Source organism: Crinia signifera, chromosome 5 (assembly GCF_055691185.1).
Source record: "Crinia signifera chromosome 5, ASM5569118v1, whole genome shotgun sequence".
NCBI classification, from domain to species: Eukaryota; Metazoa; Chordata; class Amphibia; order Anura; family Myobatrachidae; genus Crinia; species Crinia signifera.
In genome coordinates, this window is record NC_139221.1 from 244602840 (window position 1) to 244629476 (window position 26637).

The window sequence follows — 26637 nt, forward strand, 5'->3', positions numbered from 1 at the left end:
TTCAAATAATTTTTTAATTGTACAAAGCGAAAATGTTGTGAAGCCTATATGTTCATGCATTAATTATAATATGGATACTATGTATTGTTACATTAGTATGCATAGGGTATGGAAACACAGACCAGAGACTAACATGGTGGCTTGGAAGCAATACTATGTAATGATAAGAGACTTGAAGAAAGAAACAATGAAATGACTAGGACAAAAAATACATGTATTGAACCTTCTGTAGAGCTCTTTTATATGCTATCAACTACTATAATAGATAGCATACATACAACACAATTCCTATTTAACTTTATTTATTGGAGTTTAGAACATTTTTTAAGTACAATCTGACTTTGACTAGAATGCTCAAACTGGTTTACATACTATAGTCTAAACTTATTTCGTATAATTGCAGCATAATTCTTTGTACATTTAAATAGCAACTTCATGTAAATGGAATTTCCATGCATGTAAACCACAATGTTTAGGAATTGATTCCCAAACAAAATGTCAAACTGTGTGCATCTGTATTTGTGTACTGTACAGTATGTGTGTGTACTATATGTTGGAATGTATGCATTACAGTATGTGTTTTCTCATAGGAAAACTCAAAATTGTAATTTTTTTTCCAGGGTCCAATTTTTTTAAATATTTTAGAACTTTATGTGAAATTTGTACTAAAGTACTAAATTATTTTTTTTTATTTTCTAGATTTTACATATGCCTAATTCTGGTTTTCTTTTTTTAATTAGATATTGGTTAATATATACATTTTTTAATCTTATGCAAACATATTATTAACTATAGGATGAATGATGCATAAATATCCTTCAAATACATTGTGATTTCATTCCTCAGTGAAACTCAGTGATTTTTTAAAATGTCACTCTTGTAATTTAATTGACATAATTTTGATATAAAATGGACAAGACTTAATTTTGATTCCAGCGTAAATCTGAAATTACAATGCTGAAGAGTTTATGTCACACAAAAATTGAGAGAACAATTAAAGCTTGAATAAATAAAAATATTTAAAAAAGAAATGAATGAATATTGGAGCTTAATTAACATAATGCCAACCCTGGTAATGACAAGAACAGGATGCAGCAGTTTAGCACTAATTGATAGGCCCTTTGGTTAAAAGTGGAGAGATAAAGACTAACATTTGGAATTCATTCCTTGGTGCATACCAGGTTGTCCTTTTGTGGGCATATGCCAACGTCATTGATAGAAGGCAGCATGGGAAGCATTGTAAAAAAAAAAAAAAAAAAAAAACAAGAAAAAGAACAAACTATTTAAAAAATATATATTGGTTTTGATATTTTAAGATTTTTTTATTTTAAATTATTTGCAGAACATGCCAAAAATTTTAATTGACTCGACTGAAATAGTTTTGTACTTTCAGGGTATTCTGGCATCATTAATAAACTAACTTTCAGAAAAGTTTCCATGCAAAATATTTATGTATATTTTATATGTGACTGCAAACTGGAGATGTGTAAATTGGTTTAGTCTATATTATTTTTGGTATTATACAGTAGTTATTAATTTAATCACAGAGCATGACTGTTTTTTAGCCTTATTAATGTCTCGAGCTATTTTGATTTTTGTAGAGAATGGCAAATTATTCCTGTTTTATCTAGGTTAACCATGTTTTAAAAATATAGTCTATTTCATTCCTATTATATAAAAGGATAAAAGTGACTATGTATGTTATCTTAGTCTTATGTTATCATGTGCACACTTTTCAGACATGTTTCTTATTATAATATTGTGTGATTAATAATGTATTGTAATATCCTTGTAACTTTTACTTTATGATGACATAACAAAGTCATTCATAAGTTAATCATAAATGTGAACGAAAGGGATATAATAGTAATGTCTCAAAATCTATGTATACATTAACATATCTACTGTTAGAGGACACTTTCTTAGGGTAAATTCGATATATATTATAATATGTGCGCCAATTAAATATTTTAAAACAGAGCTGACATGGATAGAGCAAACAAAAATTGTAAACTATAAATATATTGGTACTTGTGTACTATCACGGCGCCCATCGCATCGCAGACCATAAGGCATGCGATGCGATACGACGAGATTCCCCCGATGTCATACAATGTTAAAATTGTATAGCATTGAATATGGCATACAATGCGATGCGATGCGATGCAATGCGATTTTAAATTGTATAAGCACCCTAGTGGGGGCTTACAATGTTAAATGCACCCCCACGCCACCCCCACTATGAACGTGAACCCGAAGCGTGGCGAGCACAGCGAGCCTGTGAGGGGCGGCGGTAGGCGTCCTCCGACCTTTTCATACCCCCACTATCCACGTCGGTGTGGAGTTGATTTTATATAGTGTGGCGAGTGGATGTGGAATACACATAAAGTAATACGCATCCCCTCGCGGGGCTTGCTGTGCTCGCCACGCTTCGGGCTCGATGGCTCTCACACTATATAAAATCAACTCCACGCCGACGTGGATAGTGGGGGTATGAAAAGGTCGGAGGATGCGTACCGCTGCGTTCGCCACGCTTCGGTTTGGCGTTCATTAGGGTGCTTATACAATTTAAAATCGTATAGGGGGCTTATACAATTTTAAATCGCATCGGTGTGCATCGGGTGTATGGCATACGATGCGATTAAAAGTCGTGCGACTTAATATCGGGGGCGCCATGATAATACACAAGTACCAATATATTTATTTTCCACAATTAGTAGAAGTAAAATAGATTTCAATGTGCACACATAGTCAAATTCACTATATCTGTATATCTATTTATCTTTATCTATATATATCTATATATATAGATATATATAGATATATATACACACACTCATGCACACACACACATAAAAAAACAAACAAGAAAAACCCCAAAGAACAAGAGGTTGATCTTGACAAAAAAAATAAAAAAATTGTAACATTGAATTACATTGAAAGACACTTCTCTAGGGACCATGTAAACTGCGTTTTGTCCAGCTAAACTACTGAGTGCACCCACTCCCAATAGAAGCAACACAGGAGTGTTCAGGCTGGATGGAAGAATGTTACCTCTTCTCTCACTTGTGCGCTTATTGCCGCTGGCTATTGTCGTGCATAAAGTTACAGTATGCTCTAGCGGCAACTGTCCTTGTGAATATCCTGTCGTCCTGTGCATATAGGCAAACTGAATCACTCTTAAGACCTTTAAATAATAACCAAGGGCATAGTCCAATAACGGGGTCCATTACGGATAGATCACTGATGCGTTTTGTGTTCTCTTTGAGACAGCTCCAGGTGGGAGCGAAATGTGTCAGTTATCTTTTTGTAATGGAGCCATTTATTAGACTTGGTTATTATTCAAAGATCTAAAGAGCGATCCAGCAGTTTGCCTATATGCAGAGAACATGGTATGACAGTATACTCACAGACACAGCAGTCACCACTAGAGCATAGCTTCATGCACAAAAACAGCCAATGGTGCACAAGTGAGGAGCTCTGATCCCAAGAGAGAATACTGTTTGTGTCCTAATTACCTCAAATACATTGTTCACTTCATCTTCTTGATCCATGAAACCGTTAACTGCAAGCTGCCTTCTGTACCACTACCCCTGCTTTAACTCTACCTTACATCTTTGTTCATGTACATATAGGTATGCACAATAGAGTAGTTAGTGACATACTTATATAATCAGGTAAGTGGACCTACTGTACATTAGATGATAGTGGGACTGTGGAGCTGTTATGGTAGGTAGGACACAATTTGCAAGTGTGCATGCATTTGGATCACAGCCCACATAAGTGATGCCAAACAGCAACAATAGACAGAGAGGAATCTATTCACAATCAACCTGTAGTTTTCTTTGACAGGAAATTGTTGTTTGTGGGTGGTAACCGGCCATGTTTTGGGAGGGTCAGGAAAATGCAGGTGTTCCCAGGCATTTTAAGAAAGGGTGTGTGATATTAGCTCTGGTCTTGATAAGTCTGTCTGTCACAGACTTGTGGAAGGGCCACAGTTATGCACACTTGCACAGACTGGGGAAATATTTAGATGCTGAGTAAGATGCAAATTGATTTATAGCTCAGCGATCCATTAGCAAGTCATTCGCAGACTTGCATGGGGCGGAATTTCACTTTGTCGGGGCAGAAGCTATGTGATTTCATACAGCAGATCTCTGCAATTTCATACAGCAGAGGTCAGGTCTGAATGAGGCAAATTATCTTAGCATAACGTACTGCATCTAAAACTAAACACTAAATTATCTTGCTTCAAAGACACACTAAAGCTGCGTACATACGGGGGCGAATACGCTGGAAATATGGTCGCAGGCGACCATATTGCCAGTGATGGGAGTGTGGCCCGGCGATAAATCGCCGGGTGCGCGCTCCCGTTTTTAGCCCCATTCTAATCACTGGTCGCAGAAGCTTGCTCCTGCGACCAGCTGATTACCTCTGATTACCTCTGCGGCACCGCCAGCAGAGGTTCCCTTTCATCAGCGACCATCTCTGGTCGCTGATGAAAAGGAGAAACTGAGCAATATATTGCTCAGCTATATATTGCTAGCAATATATGGCTGAGCAATATATCTCCCCCGTGTGTACGGTGCTTAAATTCTAGTAGACCTTTGGAAGAGGGCGTACATTCTGAGAAGTATATTTTTGGTTATGAGCTACCTTCTTTTTGCATCACACAGTCTTTTACACAGATGGGAAGATTAATAATGTATTGCCATATTCTTGGATGGTATCCGGACTGATCATAGAAGGACTCTAGGTTGACAGTCATAAGTTCGACCACTATTGGTCGACAGTCAAAAGGTAGACAGGGTCAAAAGGTGGACAGTCAAAAGGTCGACAGGTTTAAAGGTCAACAGGCAATAGATCAAGATGGAAAAGGTAGACATGCGTTTTTGACAAATGTGCTGACATGCCCTACTGTCCACTAGAATATAATAGTGTGCTGAGCGCAGCGAGGCACCGAGCCTGAAGCATGGCGAGAACAGCGAGCCATGTGAGGGGACACAGTACACTTAGACAGTGACCCTGTTGACCTATGTCAACATAAACACCATAAAAACATAAAAAAATCATGTCGACCTTCTGACCGTGTCAACCTTTTACCTGTCGACCTTTGGACCCTGACGACCTTTGGACTGTCGACCTTTTCAATGTCGACCTTTAGACCCTGTCAATCTTTTGACCCTGTTGACCTTCTGACTGTCGACCATTAGTGGTCGACCATATGATTGTAGACCTAGACACTGTAGATGTTTTATACCATAACCTTCATGGATTAGTTCTAGAATTTGTAGCATGAACTGTTATCTTGCATAAAAAAAGAAAAAAGCATTTTGCAGATGAGATAACTATTACCATTGGGAGATGCATCAGATTATCATCAGATCAGGATGGATGCCTCACCTGGTACCTTTCATGATTGGAATATATAAAACGTGGAATTTATTACCCAAAATGATTGCACCAACCCTGCAATATCCTTATCGTGCTCTCTAGTGGTTTGTTTTCTGTATGGTTTTCTACTTGCAGCAGTACAAATTCCTTTATAAAATGTTTTTTTTTCTCTTTAAAGCACTTTAAGTCCTGCTGGAGAAAAGCGCTATAAAAATAAAATTAATATTACCATAATTAGTTTGATCCATTTTCAAATATTATGTTAAATACAAAGTTTGTTCCAATCGTAGTAAAGGACCAAATACCATCCCTTCAAGCCATAATCCCTTTGAGTGCCAACATCTCTGTGAGAGATGTGCAACATATTCACAAAAAATGCCAGCGTCGCTCACATTTATTATATAAATTCAAATAAAAAACGTGTAAAAAAAAGATTACATTTGCTGTATAAGGTAAACATTACATGATAAATAAAAATGTTTTCTTGACAATTTTCGGTACTTGTTTCCTAGCACGGCGCCCATCGCATCGCATACCATAAGGCATACAATGATATGCGATGCGACGCGATGGCCCCCGAAGTCATACAATGTTAAAATTGTATACCATTGTATATGGCACACAATGCCATACAATGCAATGGTATACTATTTTAAATTGTATAAGCACCCTAATAGGTGCTTTCAATGTTAAATGGCCCCCCTATAAGATTATTAATTGTATAAGCACCATAATGGTTGCTTACAATGTTAAAAGCACCCTCACGACACCCCCACTATCAACGCCAACCCGAAGCGTGGCGAGCATAGTGAGCCCACGAGGGTCGGCGATACGCATCCTCCGACCTTTTTATACCCCCACTATCCACGTCGGCGTGGAGTTGATTTTACATAGTGTGGCAAGCATGTGAATACATGTGAAGTAATACGCGTCCCCTCGCGGGGCTTGCTGCGCTCGCCACGCTTCGGGCTCGGTGGCTCACTGCGCTCGCCACACTATATAAAATTAACTGCACGCCGACGGAAAGTGGGGGTATGAAAAGGTCATAGGACGCGTACCGGCAACCCTCGCGGGCTCGCTGTGCTCGACACGCTTTGGGTTGATAGTGGGTGTGGCATGGGCGTGTATTTCACATTATAATCACCCATTAGGGGGCTTATACAATTTTTAATCGTATCGCATGCCATATGCCTGCATGCGATGCGATGAGATGCCATACAATGTAATATCGTGGGCACCGTGCTAGGAAACTCAATTTTCACACCTATTTTGAAAACTTAATTTGGCACTCAAAAGGTGCGTACACACGGGGGAGATATATTGCTCAGTGTTTCCTTTTCATCAGCGACCAGAGATGGTCGCTGATGAAAGGGAACCTCTGCCGGCGGTGCCGCAGAGGTAATCAGCTGGTCGCAGCAGCAAGCTCCTGCGACCAGCGATTAGAATGGGGCTGAAAACGGGAGCACGCACCCGACAATTTATCGCCGGGGCACACTCCCATCACTGGCAATATGGTCGCCAGCGACCATATTCCCAGCGATATCAGCCCCTATCACAGCCATGTGTACATGTCTAAAGGGATAAACAACCATCATTAGCTTCCCTTCTTGGCACCCTGCAAGATGAAACCATTCATTATACCCTCATACTGGCATCAGTCCACTGCAACTAGAACTTCTGCAACTACCACGTCCCCAGCAGCTGCCATATTTTAAATAGAAATAGATATAACACAGTACATTGTGCCTTTTGGTATAGTAGGCTTCCTTTGGCACAAAGGATTACTGAGTATTTAGCTGATTCATGGGTATGTAGTTAAGTTGACGATGGACAGAATACCGTGGACAATATACACTTACACAGCACCAGCAATAGAAATACCGAAAACATCAAAATACCGACAAGTAAAACACTGCCAGGAAGAAAACACTAACACAACCACAATGCCAACAGCCACAATAAAGACACAAATAATACAGATAATAGTATTTCATGATTTTTTTTTCAAAAACCACCTTGTTCATACTTTATATCCCATTGAGCATAAAGGGAGAAAATAATAGTGCCCAAAGCATTGCAAGTGCAGCGAGACATGCGAGGGAACACGCTCCACTAATACATTGTCAATGTCGACATTATAAATGTGTCAGTATTTTAACATGTTCGGCATTATGATCATGTATCGGTATATTGATTGTAGGCATTTCAACAGTTGGTGTTATGTATGTGTTCGAAATAATAACCATAGGTATTTATTCTCTGCTGGTATAACAGTGTTGGTCAAATAATTGTCGGTAATTCAGTTTCAGGTAAATCATACTGAGCCCAACTCATGGTACACTATATGCTACTCTACATAAATAATTTCTCTCTTCAATCTTTCCTTTAAGTATGTGATTTTCATTGGCTGGAAAGTACCAGGTAATTTGCACTGCTGTCATGCGGTATAACAGTGTTGGTCAAGTAATTGTCGGTAATTCAGTTTCAGGTAAATCATACTGAACCCGACTCATGGTTATGTGATACTATATTGTGATCAAAGTGGCTGCTCTTCCCATCATGCACTGAAAGATGTCTTTTGGTGCAGTAGCAACAATGAACTCAGCAGTTGTGCTGTGTATGCTGTTGTGCTGTGTATGCTGTTGTGTGTACATTCAAACTCAAACGGCTGTTATTTAAAAGAGTGGCAGTTGTGTTTTATTGTATGGCCAGTATTCAATGCCTCAGATTCGCCGTTTTTTTTCAGTGAATCTGGCAATTCGCTGGGTTTACGGCGAATTTTCTGTTAGAAAAAACAATTCTCCCTATTCAATGGAGGCAATTCGCCACAAATGAACAGCGAATGTCTGCCGATTCGCCGTAAATTATTCTCCACAATTCGCCTGTGATTTTCAATGGGGTTTTTAGTGGAATTCGCCGACAGTGTATTCAATGCTCAAATGGAGAACTGCTTTCTCCACTGATTTTCGCCATGATTCTCCGTTTAGCATTCGGCAGCTTTTTTAGGTGAACTGTAATGTGATCTTTTAAATTAAAGCGTTTTTAATTTTTTTTTTTGTGTTCAAAAATCAGAATATTTTTCCTATGAAGGGGCATGCTATTTTTATTCATATACGTGCAGCACATGAATATATTTTTAATATATATATTTTTTTTTAAACAATATTTTTTTTTTTTTTTTTTTTTACACATTCGCCAGCAGGGGGCCGGGAGCCGGAGCCGCTCATTAATATTCATATATTCACTGCACACTGATCCCGATGATCGGGACCAGTGAGAGTGCAGCGGCTCCGACCCCAGCAGCACCCTGCAAGCGCTTCTGCTGGGGGTGAGGTGAGGGGAGGGAGGTGAGGGGACGGGAGGGGGGAGAGATATGCGGGGGACAAGCTGACAGGGACGGCTCCAGCAGTAGCAGACCTCTGACTCCGGCAGCCACAGCATGGTGATGTCAGCGCTGGGACTGCTTGAGCCGGAGGCTCTGCTGCTGCTGGACCTGTCCCCAGGCTGTGCGGAGGCTCCCGCCTGCATCAGCGCGCTCCCCCGCCGCGACACCAGTCCCTCCCATCCCCCTGCAGACTCCAGACAGGCATGGAGCATCTGCACAGGGGGATTCGTCACTCTTCACACTATTCGCCGTCAGGGGCAGCGAGCCCCTGACGCATTGAATAGTGTGGGCTGGCGTCTGGCAGCGAAGTGAAGGGGAGTGAAAAATCATGGCGAGCGCACTGCGAATCAAAAACAGGATTCGCTGCCATGCGCTCGCCATGGCATTGAATACTCCCCTATGTGTCATGTTTTTTTCACACATGCCACTCTGCCCTGGAGAACATGGTGAAATAAACTATTTAAGTGTAACATAGATAGGTAGAAAAACTTTCAATAACTTAGGCTTTTATTCTAGTTCACTCTTTCTGACAAAATCCTTCTTAGATGGACAAAACCATGTGCACTAAAGGGGGGCAGATGTAAAATGTACAGAGAGAATTTGATTTGAGGGAGTTATTTTGTTTCTTTGCAGGGTAAATACTGGATACTTTATTTTTACACTGCAATATAGATCTCACTTTTAAGTAAAACCCCACCCAAATCTAATTCTTTCTGCACATTTTACATCTGCCCCCCTGCAGTGCACATGGTTTTGTCCATCTAAGAAGGAATTTGTCAGAAAGAGTGAACTAGAATAACCCCCTTAAAATGGAAAATTAGAATATGCTCTAAAAAATTGTATATAATATAGGAATATACTCTAATTTGAAATTTGAGAAATTGTATTTCTTTCATAAGAAATAATGTTTTACAGTGTTATTGTTTCCAGTTGTAAGGAAACAAGCAGTGTTTGTTGCCAGAAAAACCCTAAGAGAACATAACTATAACATAAACCTACTAAAAGCACTCGAGTGCAGTAAAAAAAAGCATGCAATAAACATTTTGCAGTCATATAATCCATAAAGGTCTAACTAAAGTTTCAGAATTAAAGAATAAATTGTAAACGTTCTTTTAAAAATTATGACTTACCCACAAAAAGAGTCACAACAAATAAAGGCTTTTTTTTATTTATTTATCTTTGTCATGCTCATTTAGTATATTAACCATAGTAAAAAGCACAAAGGATAGAATATTTTTTATAATGTTGACTATATATTTATTTTCCTGTCAAATAAATACTTTTTACAATTTGACATCATAATAATTCTAGTTAAACAGACCTGCCACTTCTAAACTTTATCTGTATTTGTAAGTCAAATTGCCCTTAAAAAATGTATTAAAATATATGCTGCTTGGAGTGTTCAAAAAAATATTTTACAGTTCAGAAAAATATCACAGTAACATGAAATATATGTAGGCTTTGTGATTTGGAGGCTGAGAGGACTGAATTCAAATTACAGTAGAAACCACAAGCAGCAAATTTAAATCCTGCATTTATAAAATGTAGCTGATGCCTAGGCTGATGCCTAGGCTACCTAGGGTAACAGGATACAAACACAAATGCAAGGGATATGCATCTAAAGGTATGGTGAAAGGGAAAAAAAGATAGGGAAGAGTTGAACTTGAAAGTTAAATTGTATTTGAAGAGAGGAAAGGGGAATTGTGTAAAATATATATATATATATTTTTTTTAAATAAAAGTCAAATATAATGTTTGAAATTGACTTTATAAGTAATTGTCTTTATGCAGTACAAATCAATAACAAGTATTTATTTTTTAAATATGTACATAATTAGAGAATTTTGAATATTAACCATAGATGTTGGTAAATAACTTAAGGATTTCTCATAGTAAATTATACAAACTACTTACCACCGTGACATTAAAAGCATAAAGAAGATCAAAAGGAAGAGCAGCAATTAAATCAATGACGAACCAAGTTGTTACATAGTGGATACAAATAGATCTTGCTTTAAATATAACTTGGCCAGACTTGCTGACATAGGTTGTTCGGAAATTTAAAATAATATCTGCTTGGCAAAGAAAGAAAACAGGTATTACATATTTTATTGTTATACAATATACTAAGATAATGGAGCCAAGAATAATAACAAAAGATAACAGAAAATAAAATAAACATTTAGAATTGCATAAGCTGAAATGTGAAACTCTTAGTAGGTACCAATACAGTAAATGTAACCTGTCACCATAAATATACTGTACTGTAATGTTTTTATTCTACATTGCTTCAAAATTTCTTATAGAAAAATAAGGAAACATACTTTTTCTGTTTTTTGGAATTGTGTTAACTTTTGTTATACTTGCTATACTTCAGTTTTTGTTGGAGGTCTCATGCATTTGAACTGCACAGAGTAATGGACCACAACTGCTTTTGTTTTAAGGAATGTGGTATTATATCAAACTATTTTGTAAGCTTTCACCATATGTGTCTTTCTTTTTCCACCATAATGTCATGACTTTTTCTAGCATCCTATACAATGTTACAAATTTATGATCTCAAAGCCACATAGAAGGAACTGTACATTGCATACTGTAGATTTTACAGGTTTTCCAACAATGTTGAGTACATTAGGAGACACATCACCACCAGAACCACAAAGCACTGTACAAAAACATTCTGTACTGCAGTAGCGAAATACTGTAGCTATAGATTTATGAGGCATCAATCAACATGTTTTCATAAAGTACAATCATCACGGAAAAATGTACCTTGTATACATATTTTAATAATACTTAGTCATTCATATGACTCAGAAATTGCAGCTGAGTAAATAAGCATTTCAACATTTCAATTTCAAATTCCATTGTAAGATGTCATCAGTTAATTCAGTTATCATAAGGAAGAATGATATAATGGCTCTTGTGGTTTGCATAATGAAAGACAAATGATATCCTAATTTCTCTATATCCTTAGTTATCGCTAGAGCACTCATGTTGCTGGTACAGTTATTATCTAATGCATTATTTACCATGTATACTCTTTGTTTCATTTTACAATAAATAAAAAAAATTGCAACATATAAATCTTTATATGACTCGATTTTAACTTACTTTTATGGTACATTATGTAATAGCAACCGAACATATTTGTTTTTATTAGGTTAACAAGTGTTTAATTGGTTATCATGGCAGTGTACTGAATAACTCTGAAAACAAGATTACATTTACAATTAAGAGATGTCTCTTAAGTATAATATATAGTATAATTTCATAACCTCGTTGTATCCATGTTGTGTTATTATTAAACCTGGTTCCCTTTTTGTGTTGACTAAGGAATATACATTTTTTAGGCTTTACATGTGACTTTTTTTTCAGAAAAGACTATCTTGCAAATTACTGATACGTAGTTATCTCTAACATAGTGATAAAATGAACGCATTACTCAATGACCTATGGATTTCGCTCAAGTCATCATTAATAAAATCAATGTACATTTTAACCAGCAGTAGCTGGTATGTCAACCAATTTATGATAGGTCTTTATTGATATAAGAGCTCTGATTATGGTCTACCCTGCAGCCATTGGCTTTTGATTCATTTTAGTCATTTTAGTGCCAAGTGAATTTGTCCAAATAGGTGTGAAAATTGGCAAGCAAACTTTTTTATTCATCATAATGACCTGTAGTGTTTACCTGATATAGGAAATATGATCTTTTTTACACAACATTTTTTATTTGAATTCATATAACAAATGTGAGCGAAACTAGCATTTTTAGCAGATAGCTCACAGAGATGTTGGCACTCAAAAGGTTAAGTAGTCCCATTGATGTCTGAATTGATTGTGTGGATTTCATTTTAGTAATGTTTAAAATGTATTAATGGAATTCAACCTTTATAACACTTACTACATACAGTACTGTACAGTTGAATGATGAACAGAACCAGATCAAGCTGTTTCTATTAATAATCTCATTATCTTGCAATAATACCTGTCATTACCTGTCAGTTCCCATAATGTGAACTGATGCTAGCCTAACAAGATAAATAAGACATCTGTAACTCTTTTATTTTGGTGTGGGTTTAAGAATCAGATTCTTAATAGAATATGTTACCTGATTAAATATTTTTATTACATGTGTATGGCACTTAAACTTAAGAAAGCATAGAACAAAAAAAAATAATTCATTGTGATCTGAAAGTTCCTAAATTTAGTGGGACATACTGTACTGCATTTTTTTTTACTTTGCAGTACTGTATTGTCAACCACTTCGATTAATAAAGCCAGATAGGTCTCCAGATTAAAGCAGAAAAGGTTATGTGACCATGACACTGTACCTCACCCTTTAAAGTAATATGTGTGTTCTCAAAAAGTAAATAGCTTTTATGTAACATCTAAGATTGTGCTATTATAGCTAAATGGATTGTTTTCACGGAATAAAATGTGCCATACCTATTATTTTATTTATGGTCTTATTTATGTTTAGCTTAAGTTCTAATCTATGAAGTTTTATGTAAAAGCTGCAGACTCTACTGAATGTATCTAAAGCACAAAATCTATCTAGCCAATTCAACAAAATGTCTGCCTTCACCCTCATCAATGACCACTGTGATTGAGGGACATAGATGCCAGTGGTGTCACTAGGGTGTGTGGGCCCAACCAAGGGGTGACACCAACGTGCTGGCTCATACTCAGTGACAGGAGCTGGGTGTTGCACTGTGACATTATGTGCAGCAACTGGCACCTGTCAGTGTAAGGAGTGGACGCAGCCACAGCACTCACCTGTAGTGTTGAAAATGGGGATCGGCATGCAAAGCCACACCCGCTTCTTCAAAGTCATGGCCACATTTTGTTGCAGTCTCTCAACGGGGTGCATGCCTTTGGTGCGCATTAAGATCTTAACTACTGCACTGGGTGTCATAGGTGCAAGTGATGACTCTGATAGATGTGTGTTATCTATATATTATAGATGTTTCCCCCTGGAACTGACTCCCTTGTTAACAATTAGAGGGATTAGTATTACAAATTTTCCTTAGACATAAATGGACTGTAGTTCAGATATTATGATAATTACAATGTGGTGGACCCTTTATTAAATTACTTATTTACAGTAAAACACTTATTTAGTTAAAGAATTTTTTTTTTAATTACTTTTTGATAGTAACACTGTTTACTAAGGATGGTCAATTGATCCTTTTCAAATTTTGAAGCATCGCTGTTCTGTTGTTTACCTAATTACAGCTATGAAATGTTGTAGATATTATTAATTCGGGTGATTGTTTAAAAAAGTGAAAAAACAATCAAATATTTTTCTAGCTTTTTTCCCTTTCTTTACCAAAGAGCAATGATAACTCCTTTGTTTTGTTGCAGTAATAATGGAAAATAAAATGATTTTGACGTTTGTTATGTAATCTAATACTGTGTGTAATGTGTATAAACCAGATATTTTTGGTAAAAGAGAACTTCAATATGCAACTACTCTGCATTCATACATTACCATAAGAAGTGACTTAAAGGGACATGCTGCACAGTTTTGGTTTCCAATTATTGTTAAAACATTTGTATAAGGTGCCTCAAGTGGTTTGCAGCACCATATATAATGTCTGGAGGAGAATAACTCACTCTTTGGCTTCCACAAAGTCTCTATGAGCTGAAATGTGCCATTTGTTGGCTTCATTATGTTTTTTGAATGTCCATAGTGACAGACTGCACAAACAGGGCAGAGCTGTACCCCAATAAGATGCAGTTGCATGAATGTTACAACTTGCTGAGTTTGGTACACTATGGTTTGGATTAGTTACTCATGGGCAGATTTATTAAGCTTGGAGAAGAGATAAACTGGAGATAAAGCGGAGAAAAGGTAAAAGGAGATAAAGCACCAGCCAATCAACTCCCAACTGGCTTTTTCAAACACGGCTGATTGGCTGGTGCTTTATATCCTTTTACCTTTTCTCCGCTTTATCTCCAGTTTATCTCTTCTCCAAGCTTAATAAATCTGTCCTTTTGCCTGCCTTTTTAAACAGAAGAACATGAGGGGGATAGATGGATGGAAGGACAGGGGTATGGGCAGAAAGACAAAGCACCTATAGAAACTTAAATGGACAGAAGGGTTCATAGATTGGTGGAAGGAAGGAATGGACAGACATGGTCGGAATGTCCAACAATAGAGTGTGCAGAGAATGCAACTGTTATGTGGATTAGCAGCTTGGGGAGAGCAGTCCCAGTGCATCCTCTAAAATGTATTATTAGTTATTATTATGTTTAAAAAAAAAAAAATGTCATTGTTAATTACTGCTGCCATGCTGGGTTTGGGGCCTGGCAGTGTACCGACTTAGAGGGAGGCGTAGCTAACAATGGAAACTCTGTGGGGTGCTGGCATCAGCAAATACATACACAGTTGCTTATGCCAGCCATAATGAGCAGGAGCCATGCTGCATTCTGTGTTCAGCATGGCTCTTGCAATGGAGTATATCGATGATGATGTACGGAATTGGGCATCATCAGCGACATAATGCATAGACGCTGGATGACGTTTTGATTTTGTCACTTCAACCCATCAGAATCTGCATTTTTTAATAGTTAAGAATGTCGTGCAGTATGTACCCAGCTTAAGTGCTACAAACTTTAAAATGGCAATAGAATTAAATTTAAAAAAACAGGTGAGCTTTAAGTATAATATAAGTGTAATATACAGAGAGTGTATTGGTACCAAGTATTATTGCTTTTCCATCCTTAAACTAATTATCTAACACTAGATCAATAGTAGAGGTACAATACAATAACATGACTTTTGCATTTGTAATACTGTTTAACTGTAGTGCCTCGTTTTGTCTCAAGGCAACTTTTATTGTCTGTAAATGTCTTTAATCCATACTCAATTATCCATTTAGTAGCATGCTATAAATTTGAGAGATGTTATCTGATGTTTTGCCTAATTAAAATTAATTTGGTAGCCCATGCAATTGATTTGTATTGCAGTGATAAAAGATAATGGAAGATATGTACAGTACAGTCATTTCCACCCACACTTGTTTCATTCATCATCAACTTCTTTTTACTGGGCAAAGACTTAACAAGTTTTGAACTTGTTTTTTATTTACTTTATATACATGGGCATTAACTGCTTTAATGGTACTCTTTACCTAGAACGGCGACCACGATGTCCATCGCGGTCATCGGGGGTAAAAAATCGCGGGCATCGTGGCCATCGCATGCACTAAAAAAACGTGTGCGACGCGATGCCCGCGATTTCCCATAGGGATCAATGTTAAAAGTGTGATTGGACGCGATTTTAGTGTTCAATGCCTCAATGCCCGCGGTTTTTCCATAGGAAACAATGTTAAATGGGCCACAGAGCCCTAATAGTCCCCCTGAAGTCTGAAATGGCCCCCACAATTGTTAACGCCACCCCACGATCAACGTGAACCCGAAGCGTGGCGAGCGCAGCGAGCCCGAGAGGGGCGGCGGTACGCGTCCTCCGACCTTTTCATACCCCCACTATCCACGTCGGCGTGGAGTTGAGAATAGAATAGTGTGGCGAGCGCAGCGAGCCACCGAGCCCGAAGCGTGGCGAGCGGACGCGGATACCTGTGAAGCCCGCGAAGGGACGCGTTTACCTGTGAAGGTATCCGCGTCCCCTCGCCACGCTTCGGGCTCGGTGGCTCGCTGTGCTCGCCACACTATTCTATTCTCAACTCCACGCCGATGTGGATAGTGGGGGTATGAAAAGGACGGAGGACGCGTACCGCCGCCCCTCGCGGGCTTGCTGCGCTCGCCACGCTTCGGGTTCACGTTGATCGTGGGGTGGCGTTAACAATTGTGGGGGCCATTTCAGACTTCAGGGGGACTAATAGGGCTCTGTGGCCCATTTAACATTGTTTCCAATGGAAAAATCGCGGGCATTGAGGCATTGAACACTAAAATCGCGTCCAATCACACTTTTAACATTGATCCCTATGGGAAATCGCAGGCATCGCGGGCATCGCGTCGCACCCGTTTTTTAGTGCATTTGATGGCCGCGATGCCCGCGATGGGCGCCGTGCTAGGTAAAGAGTACCGCTTTAATATATCACACGGTTTTGCAATAATGTTACGACCTCAATCATTATGGTTGACACATATACAGTATATGCTGTTTATACAGTAGCATATATTATGTAGGCATATTCATTATTTGTTGCCAGCTAGGAGTGACCTATCAATTATAGGGGTTATCCTGGTTGATTCGCAAGGCTGCAAATTCGCAGCCTTCCAATTCCACCAAACCCCACCCTGTGAATGTTCACCCCCCCGCCCTCGCAGCGCGGGTTCACCCGCATAGGCTGCGAATGGATGTTTAGCATAAACATCCATTCGCATGCTGCGGGTAACCTCTCACATCTTTTGACGATTGCAGACCATTGAAAGATGTGGAAGATACACGCATATAAATGTGACTTTCAAGTCACTTCCATATGTGCGTACGCTGGGACGAATATGGGTGGGCAGCTGACATCTGGTGATGTCAGCTGCTCACCCAACGCACCCTTGTCACCGCCTCATTACCATGAGAACGCCCTGTGTTCTTATGGGAACGCCCATGAAACGCTGGCCATTCCCAGCCCCCCCCCCCTCACCGTGTAGGGTGCGTACACCCGGCGAACAGAAAATGTTCGTAGTGGGCGCATGTAACCTTTGTCTGCACATGTGCAGAAACACGCCTGCGCATGCACAGATGCACAAGATCAGTCCTCCATGCGAATGTACGGAGGACCGAATGAATATTTGGGGCAACGGATGGTGTAATGGTTAGCATTACTGCCTCACAGCACTGAGGTCATGGGTTTGTTTCCCACCATGGGTCTAACTGTGCAGAATTTGTATATTTTCCCCGTACTTGCGTGGGTTTCCCCCGGGTACTCCGGTTTTCTCCCACAATCCAAAAATATACTGGTAGGCTAATTGGCTCCCAACAAATTAACCCTAGAATGTCTGTGTGTGCATGTACATGTGGTAAGGAATATAGATTGTAAGCTCCACTGGGACAGGGACTGAAGCGAATGTTTAAATATCCTCTGTAAAGCGCTGCAGAATATGTATGCGCTATATAAGAAACTGTTAATAAATTAATAATATGACTAACCCCCTATATGCAAACCTACATAATAGTTAAGTAGGTTTGCTGGTAAATTGAATTCAGCGTTCATGCCAGTTATAGTCCTGTTAAGAAGACTGAATTAATATAAGAGAAGTTTCTGCTTTGCAAATAAGAGTGCAGAATTTGGAGCAAATAAAACAAACAGCAAATAAAGAACAGTTCAGTTGATATTAAGCAGTTCATACAGTTAAGTTCATATTGTGTCCTCCAGTTCATATTATGCAACACTAATGTTCCTCCAGTTACTGTTGTGTGACATTACAGTGCATCCAATACATTACTGACTATACCACTACCCTTCAACGAGTATGATATCCATTATACATCATTCCTCACCCCAGATGCCTCCAAAACCCTCATGCACTCATTATCGCCCACCATGATTATTGTAACCATCTTCTCTCTGATCTCTCCCTTCTAGACTTTGCCCATTTCACTTCATGAATGCTGCTGCTTGTCTCTTCTTCCTGTTTAACCTATCTACATGAACCTTCCTCTCGCCAACTTGCTTCACTGTGTCCCAATTCCCCTTCACATGGAGGCAGTGTTGCACACAAACAGTCTGTGCATACAAATGAGTCACACTGTACATGCATCACAAATGTTACCACTAATGGGGCCTACACACAGCCAGGGTGACTGTGCTGAGTGATCTGAGCGATGCTAGATCTCTACGATGTGTGCTGAGCTATGACTAGGATTATTACCACTGTCCTGAGCTGTACTGTTATCACCTGTAATAAGTATAATGTAGAATTTAGTCTTTGATGGAAGTTTTTTTTTAACCTAACCTGTTTCAAAACTGGGAGAAAAAATGTGCAGGAAATGAAAACTGAATAAAAGATTATTTGACCCTAGGTCAAATAAAGTAATGTATGTCATCCTTTGAATGCATAAAAAAATAAATTTTTCTGTTCATTTTAGTATAATTAGGTATTTTATTTTAGAATTAGAAAACGTAAAGCTGACAGCCTATCAAACGGCTATGTCTTGTGAAAGGATTATTTGATAGGTTACTGCATTTGGAGGGCGCTGCTGTAATTTACTGTAAGTACAGCCATATAATTTTAGATAAAATTAAATGTAAAGTAAGAAAGGGCATACGAACTTGATGATGCCGGCATTGACAGAATGCTGGCAGTGGCCATGCTGCATTCTGGATGCAGGACTGGCAAATTATGTCACTGCTGACACATGGGAGCGTGCATCGACTATTGTGGTGAATATCCTTAAACATACATACAAATGGCGGTGGAAAAACATTAAAACATGTGGCAGATACAGTATAAAATGTGTCTTCCATTTCTTTCAGAAATTCTTAACCCTTTGAGTGCCAAAGTTGCTGTAAGAGATGTGTAAAATATCTGCTAAAAATGCCAGCATCGCTCACAGCGACAATTCCTTTTTTTGGCACAACGTTTAACAAAACTTCAACAGATTGACTTCATTTACTGGCAATAACTAAAGTAATCCACGGTATATTTCTCGACTTCAACCCTGGCATTTTTAGGAGATATGTATGTAATAAAGGATGTATTTAATGACAAGCCATGTAATACTAATAAGGTATATTTGTATAGCTAAGCAGGAACCTCTAAAACAGGCATGTCCAACGTTGGCCCTCCAGATGTTTTGAAACTACACATCCCAGCATGCTTTACAATAGTTTTAGCATTCTCTAATAACAAAACTGTGGCAAAGCATGCTGGGATGTGTAGTTTCACAACATCTGGAGGGCCAACGTTGGACATGCCTGCTCTAAAATATGTTTTGGTGGATCTATCAAACCTCGTGTAACATTGCTTTGCCCTGCAAAGTTACTTGTTCTGTGAGAGCTTAAATATGACATGAAATTGGACATTGCTACTCTGTATAGTCACATTCTTATTTATGTATACAGTAGAAAATGCAGTCAGCATCCAAAAGTCCAAAAAGCCTTACCTATAATAAATAGAATTTCCACTGAAATATCACTAACAGTTGTGCTTCTCGTTGATGACAGATCATCGTTGTCCACAAAGGATACATTGTAAGGTACAGTAACAGCAACATAAAACGTTGCTAATAAAATAAGCCAGTCCCAGGCAGCTTTGAAAGTGCTAAAATGTAAAATGATGAACTTTGTTTTTTTTGCATCTGAAACTTTGTATTCAGGAATCGCTGGTTTATCTACAAAAACATTCTGCAAAACAAAAAGAGGAAATATAAAATAGTCTGATAACATATTTTCATAAAGCTGAGGAAAGTAATTTATTATGAATATAATAAAAAACAATTATAGTCTTAAAGTAATATTTTTCATCTTCGGATATTAGTTTGCCTAACCCCCATTTACCACATACTGCCATTTTGTTGGGGATCACTCCTCTTGGAGCATGTTTGTATCTAGGGTGTTTGCAGGAGACAGGAGGGTTATGTTATATACATTGTTCACCATTGAGTGGTACATGGAAGCCCTTACAATCTTTTGCCTTAAGGCATACAATATATGTAGTTATACCCCAGGGCTTTATTGTAATGTGGTAAAAATGTGCTAAAATGATCTAAAGTGCATTTCAATGTTACATAACATGAACTGGGACATGGTACTGTGGCACAATAGGAAGTGTGGCTTAATATGAGCTGAGGTCTCTGTAATATGGCATAAAATGAACTGAGGAAACTGAATGTCATAATGAGAATTTAGGACACTGTGTTGCATAATGTGTTTAGGAAGCCCTATAATGCAACAAAAAGTGGACAACTACATTAATGTTCATAAAATATATTCATAATATAAAATGTTTATAAAAAAAAGCTAGGTTACTACTATTGGGCATAACATTCAGCGAACTACTATGAGGCATAAATGTAACATCTGCTGCATAGAGGTTTCTCTTTAGAAACATTGGGACTCAGGATTTGGGACCCTTTAAAATTTTACTATTGGCCCATAAAGTTCTGGCTATACCCTTTGAGTAAGGAATATATACCAAGCTTCCTACTGGGCTTGAGCTACTATAAATATTTAAAGTGATTCTCATTCAGTGCAAAGCCTAGTGTAAATATAACTCTACATGTACACAACCTACTGTTTTTGTAACTATACTAGTTCCTACAGTTAATTGAACCTGTTAACCTATACCACTGACAATACTGAAAGCACCAAATGGAACAAGCTCTTTTTAGTTATTTTCAAAGTTACAGTATATCAATATATCAGAATGTCATTAAGGTACTGAGCATCAGATACAGTGAAACTATCAGTTTACATTTTTCCAAGATAAGCCCATCACAAAGTTAATACAGTACAATGTTAATTATTTAGAAGCTTTAATTCAGACATTGCTACATTCATCCAAAAAAAATCTGTTATTGCATTCATAAAAACTACAGTCTGAACAACTACGTGTTCTTATGTGAGATGCCAACTTACCAAAAGCACCTTTATAACTAGAATACCTAGCTAAATCACTTACTTCATTCTACAAAATAAATAGATAAATAAATAAAGGCAACTGTAACTGGCGCTAACTAGGTAATGAATTTTATTGCTGACAAAACTCAAAAACAATTGGTTATGGAAAAGTGCACAGGCAAACCTATATGGAATTACAGGCTTTGCAAGTACAGAAGCCTCAAGATGTCAACAAAGTGTATAATGAATCATCCCCAAAAAGCACACAGCTAAAAGCAAGCTATCCTCCATAAACATGTTTATAAGGTAAGATGGAGTCAATGCCCCCAAAGTAGAGTCTAAACGTGCCCATACACTATGCAAGTTTGCGACGATTTCACGTAATTTTGGCACTTGGGCCGATAAATCGGATGAAATCGGGCCAAAATTGCATGTGTGTGACATTTGATTCGATCCGATGCGCGGTCCCATGCGCATCGTACCGGATCAGAAGTTTGGACGTGCAGCATGTATGATGACGTCCGGCCTCCGGCAGTTATAAGAATGTTAAAATAATGTGAAATGAGTGGCCGGTGGGTGCAGTGGCAGTGCCGGTGAGGAGTAGTGGGGTGGGCGGTGGGCAGCAGGGGTCGTCAGTGCAGCGGGTGAGCAGGGGCGGTTAAAACAATTTAAAAATAATGTGTCAAATGACTTGCCGACTCCCTCCCATCAGCCGCTGAGAGTGCTCTATCTCAGACAATCAGAAGCTGGCCAGTCATTTGACACATTATTTTAAAATTCTAATAGACGCCATTGCCCGCTGCACTGATGATCACCACTGCTGCACCCAGGCCGCCGCCGCACCACTGCTCCTCACAGCCACTGCACCCGCTGCCCACCCCGCTGCTCCTCACTGCCCTTCAGCTCCCTGTTTTTTTTACATGTGATAAATCGCATGCAATTTATCACATGTAAAAAATGGCACATAAAGTGCCAAATTGTGTGTGAGCCTCCTGGGGAGCTGCCATGCAGCTTGCAGGAGAAATTGTTCCTACTTTGCCTTAGGACAAGTTGGCCTAATGTATGGGGGCCTTATCTTTGAAATCACCACTGGGAAGGAGAAAGTACCTGCAGAGTACACAAATAATTTGATTTGCCAGTCCCCAACCCTATTTCATGATCTGTATAGAGCAAAGGTATAAAAATCAGAAGTCCACACTACTAAAAGAGCTATAACTAGACTTTTTGGAGCTATGGGCTAGAAAAAGAATTGCTGCCCCCACACCCGCCCCCAACTGTTCCATTTTTCCAATAGGGAATAAGGCGCATGCCTTTGTGGGGGAGGGGCATAATAAAAATGATTCCAAGAGTAAAGTAAGCCCATGCAATGATGCCCCTTCCCATTCATGCACTTAACTTGAGAGCTCTTTTTAATTCAGTCTGGAATGCCACAGGCAGGGCCGCAGGGGGTACAGCTGTCCCGGGCTTCAGCCTCTGGAGGGGCCCGGGCAGCTGCCCACAGTGGCACGGCACCACCATGGTATTGGTATAGGTATATAAGGATTATAATCATTGGATCATTTTCTTAAAAAACGGTAGTCACCTATCAGGCAGAAATATGCTCAAGACAAGTGTAGCTCTTGAGGAACCACTGGCTCAGTCCAGTGGCTTCCCTCCTTATTACCCATCGATCTCACTCGGGACTAGCCATTTACGTTTGCCTGTTATTTAACGCAATTTTCCTGTATCTGTATCTGTGGCACTATTCTGCCCCCCTGTGAGAACTAATAGTATTACAGCTCAAGAGCTACACGTCTTGAGCATATTTCTGCCTGATAGGTGACTACCGGTTTTTAAGAAAATGATCCAATGATTATAATCCTTATATACCTATACCAATACCATGGTGATATCATAGGATAAATGAGGATCAACATCTAATCACTGGAAACCGGTTGTCTCCTCTCCCCCAAGAGGTAAAGTTTGCCCCTCACAAAAACCACATATTTTTGTGGCGCTCTAAACACAAAGGTGACATACAATAAGGAACAATATTTTAGAGCCTATCCAATAAAGATTTATTAATTTTTAAATTGTATCAAAAACATTCACCAGCAACAGTGACATAAGGGTGCCCCCACCCAGAGTTTTCTTTTCCTCTTTTCCTCCCTTGGCAAGCCTAAACATTGCGCCTTAACCTGCAGTACTATGTGTATGTGGACCACTATGCTCCAACCATCCATCCATGACAAGCAACAAGGGAGTGACATGCGAACAATGCAACAAAAAGGCACACAATGGTGACATGGCCTAACTGGTAGGAGGTTGTTTCCTGAGTCACATTTTAAGAATGTTGGGTGGTAGGGGGTTGAGGTTGAGGACCAGGGATCTAAATCACTATTCAACTTAAATAATGGTTCACTGTCATCTTGTTATTCCAGCTCCAATGCTTTCTGGAAAAGTAGATGCACCTGAGAAATGCCTCAAAGGGAATTTTATCTGCACTTCAGCCACTTGAGGCATTGAGTATTCCTAGTAATACATGCTACATTATGCAGAAAAAATATCATAACGGTGAAACAAGATATAATACATTATTACTTTATATAAGGACTGTATGAACTAGATATATTTTTCTAAGGAGTAAGTGCTATTAAAATTAATATATTGTATTCACTTGAATACCCATCAAGGTTCCAGGGGAAGTTAAGAAAGAACAATACAATACAGTAGAGGGAACACAATTAGTTATGTCTTGCACCTGACACAAATATATTCGAAAATACATACAATTATGTACTGCAGCAAACCTCTGGCATCCATGGATGTACATACATAAATAAATAAATATTAATATTAATGTGAACATGTGGGTGGTATGGAAGATGGATGTTAATTTGATGGAATTACACCTGAAGCAGCAGGAGAAATAATTGTACTGCCTATTGGCCAATATAGACTCATTTCTACTACTGTGTATATACATTAGAGCAGCAGAGTGCTAATTATGTGTCAGGACTGGTGTGTTAGATGAATCAGAGTCGTGAGCTGTGGGGTCGGTGCTGCTTTCAAATAATAACTGAGCCGAACGTATGAAAGTCCTTTTCATGGATTTATTAAGAATATTTCAGCAATCAGGCAATACTGACACAAATACCAAAGGTCAACAGAGTGGAGCGCTTGTGAGGTCACTGGTACCGAGGTCCGGTCTGAAATGGAGATCCAGAAGGAGCGAGGCAAGGGGGCTATCAGGCAGGAAGCAGCTGGACTGCATGTCTTACAGTGGGTCTGGACACACTAAGCAGGTGCTGCAGAAAACCGTATCACTGGCAGAGAATCAGCTGCTCAGTAAGCTGTCATACAAAGTACCCAGAGGACTAGAACATAGCACTTGGAAAGACGATGCACTAGCACCTGTTGCTTGAGGAGGGGTCATGAAATACCCAATGATGCTCCCTGATTGACTAGACGCAGCAGCAGAAGGGAACAAACAAGTAATCTGCCCAAAACAAAGATGGCAGGTGCGGCACTTCTGGTTTTCAAACGGAGCCCCATCTGAGTCCAGAGAACCCTGACAGCCTGCCAGCCACTCCTGACAGTCGCCAGTTCCCCATGCACCCTCCAGAATGACCCCTCACCAGAGCGCACGCAATGGTAAGCGTAGGTGTCGGAGCGTTCTTGCAGTCTGGAACGTGACATTGTGCTTAATTCATCAGTAACAGTGACCATAACTTTATAGTGATTCCAACATGTAGGATGTTGCAGGTTGTCAACAGGTATCCAAACAGTAAAAATAAAAACAACTAGAGCTTATAAGTGTAAAATTTTCATAATATACAGTATGATGTGCTCTAATACTAAAGCATAGATGTACTTATGCCAAATAAATCAATAATTAAATTGTATCTACTGTATACTGATCTGAATTTTTCTTATTAGGTTTCCCCCTAGTATTTTTGGAAGTAACAAAATGCATAGATAAGGTTCCATAGTGTTACTGATAACCTCAATGTGTAACATCTGTCTTCTTTCTTCCAGCTATGCCTTCCCTGGAGTGCCCACTATACTGAATCCAGGCATATCAAAGGCTGGTTCTCAACCCAGTCACTTCCCTGGTGTTTATTTATATTTATAATACCTGGATTTTTTGTTTTAATCATATTTCAAAGTTATTAGAATATTGTATACACAGTAATTTTTCCTGTTTTCTGAGAAACACATTCCATTCCCTCCAGCTGTTGATGAACTATACATCCCAGCATGCTCTGCTTTAGTTTTGCTATTTGGACACGCTGAAACCAATGCAATACCTGCTGGGATGTGTAGTTCATCAACAGCTTATTGCCCACCCTTATTCCAGAGTGTACAACTATGTAAAATGATGGTTTATAGATCAATACAGATAGGTCTAAATCTAAATGTATTGGGTATGAGCACATCAAAAATTGAGTATTTGAGCACAGGATATATTCATATATATCTAAAAATACTATTAAGACTGGACTTTATTTATTTATATGCACATGCATGTATATAAATTCTTACTTTATTGAGCTTTAATTTGTTCTTTTCTCTCTTTTGTAGGTGACCGGAGATGTGATAAAGGACAGCCCGACTTCGTCTCCTTGCAGCCTCAAAATGTGACCCTGCCTTTCCTCTTCCTCTGTATTTCTCTGTGGAACAATAGTAACAAGCAATTAAATATCACCACATGCATCTTTAACCTTCTGGAGCTGAACTGCTATGAGACTTTTTATAATGTAATAAAATACAATGGCCGACTTCAGTATATTTTTTTCTTGCATGAAGAGAGATCCATGAATGCTAAAAATATACAACATATTCTGAGGGTGAACTGAATGAACTGGAAATGTGAGTTTACAACCCTAATATCAAATAATTACTAAATGTGTACAGTTAAAAGGTTTGGGTTACCACCAGGTAACCACAATTTTCATAATTGGTGGCAAGCATCCAATTAATTGACTCCCATTTAAAGCTTGGAACTCCCTCTGACTCAGTCTATTCTTGCTGTGGTTGCTTAATAATGTGAACTGCTAGAAGTAGTCCAAGCCCTGTAATTATTAAAATAATCATTATGACATTAATGGGCTTTTATGAGCAGCAACTTTGCAGTAATATAGCATAAAATATTGTTTGATGTCATACATCTACTTAAGCGCTCAGTTTTGAGGAGAAAAACATAAATATGCAGGCAAAGATAATGGGGGTTATTCTGATTCACTCGGAAAGGCACAATCACTCTCTATTGGACAAAACCATATGCACTGCAGGTGGGGCTGATGTAACGTACAGAGAGAGTTAGATTTGGGTGTTTTATTATTT

General features: G+C 38.8%; 1 protein-coding gene across 6 annotated transcripts in view; it reads right to left on the minus strand.

Annotated features, from left to right (window-relative positions):
• The window catches only part of KCNH8 (potassium voltage-gated channel subfamily H member 8), a 323204-nt gene that overhangs the window by 108433 nt on the left and 188134 nt on the right, over nucleotides 1–26637 (minus strand). For all 6 annotated transcript variants that reach the window (XM_083188766.1, XM_083188768.1, XM_083188771.1 and 3 more), the window contains exons 4-6: nucleotides 25837–25964; nucleotides 19857–20097; nucleotides 10694–10851 (exon numbers count right to left, since the gene is read on the minus strand). In XM_083188766.1, coding sequence (XP_083044892.1) covers nucleotides 10694–10851; nucleotides 19857–20097; nucleotides 25837–25964 — 527 coding nt within the window. The remainder of the gene's footprint in view (nucleotides 1–10693; nucleotides 10852–19856; nucleotides 20098–25836; nucleotides 25965–26637) is intronic.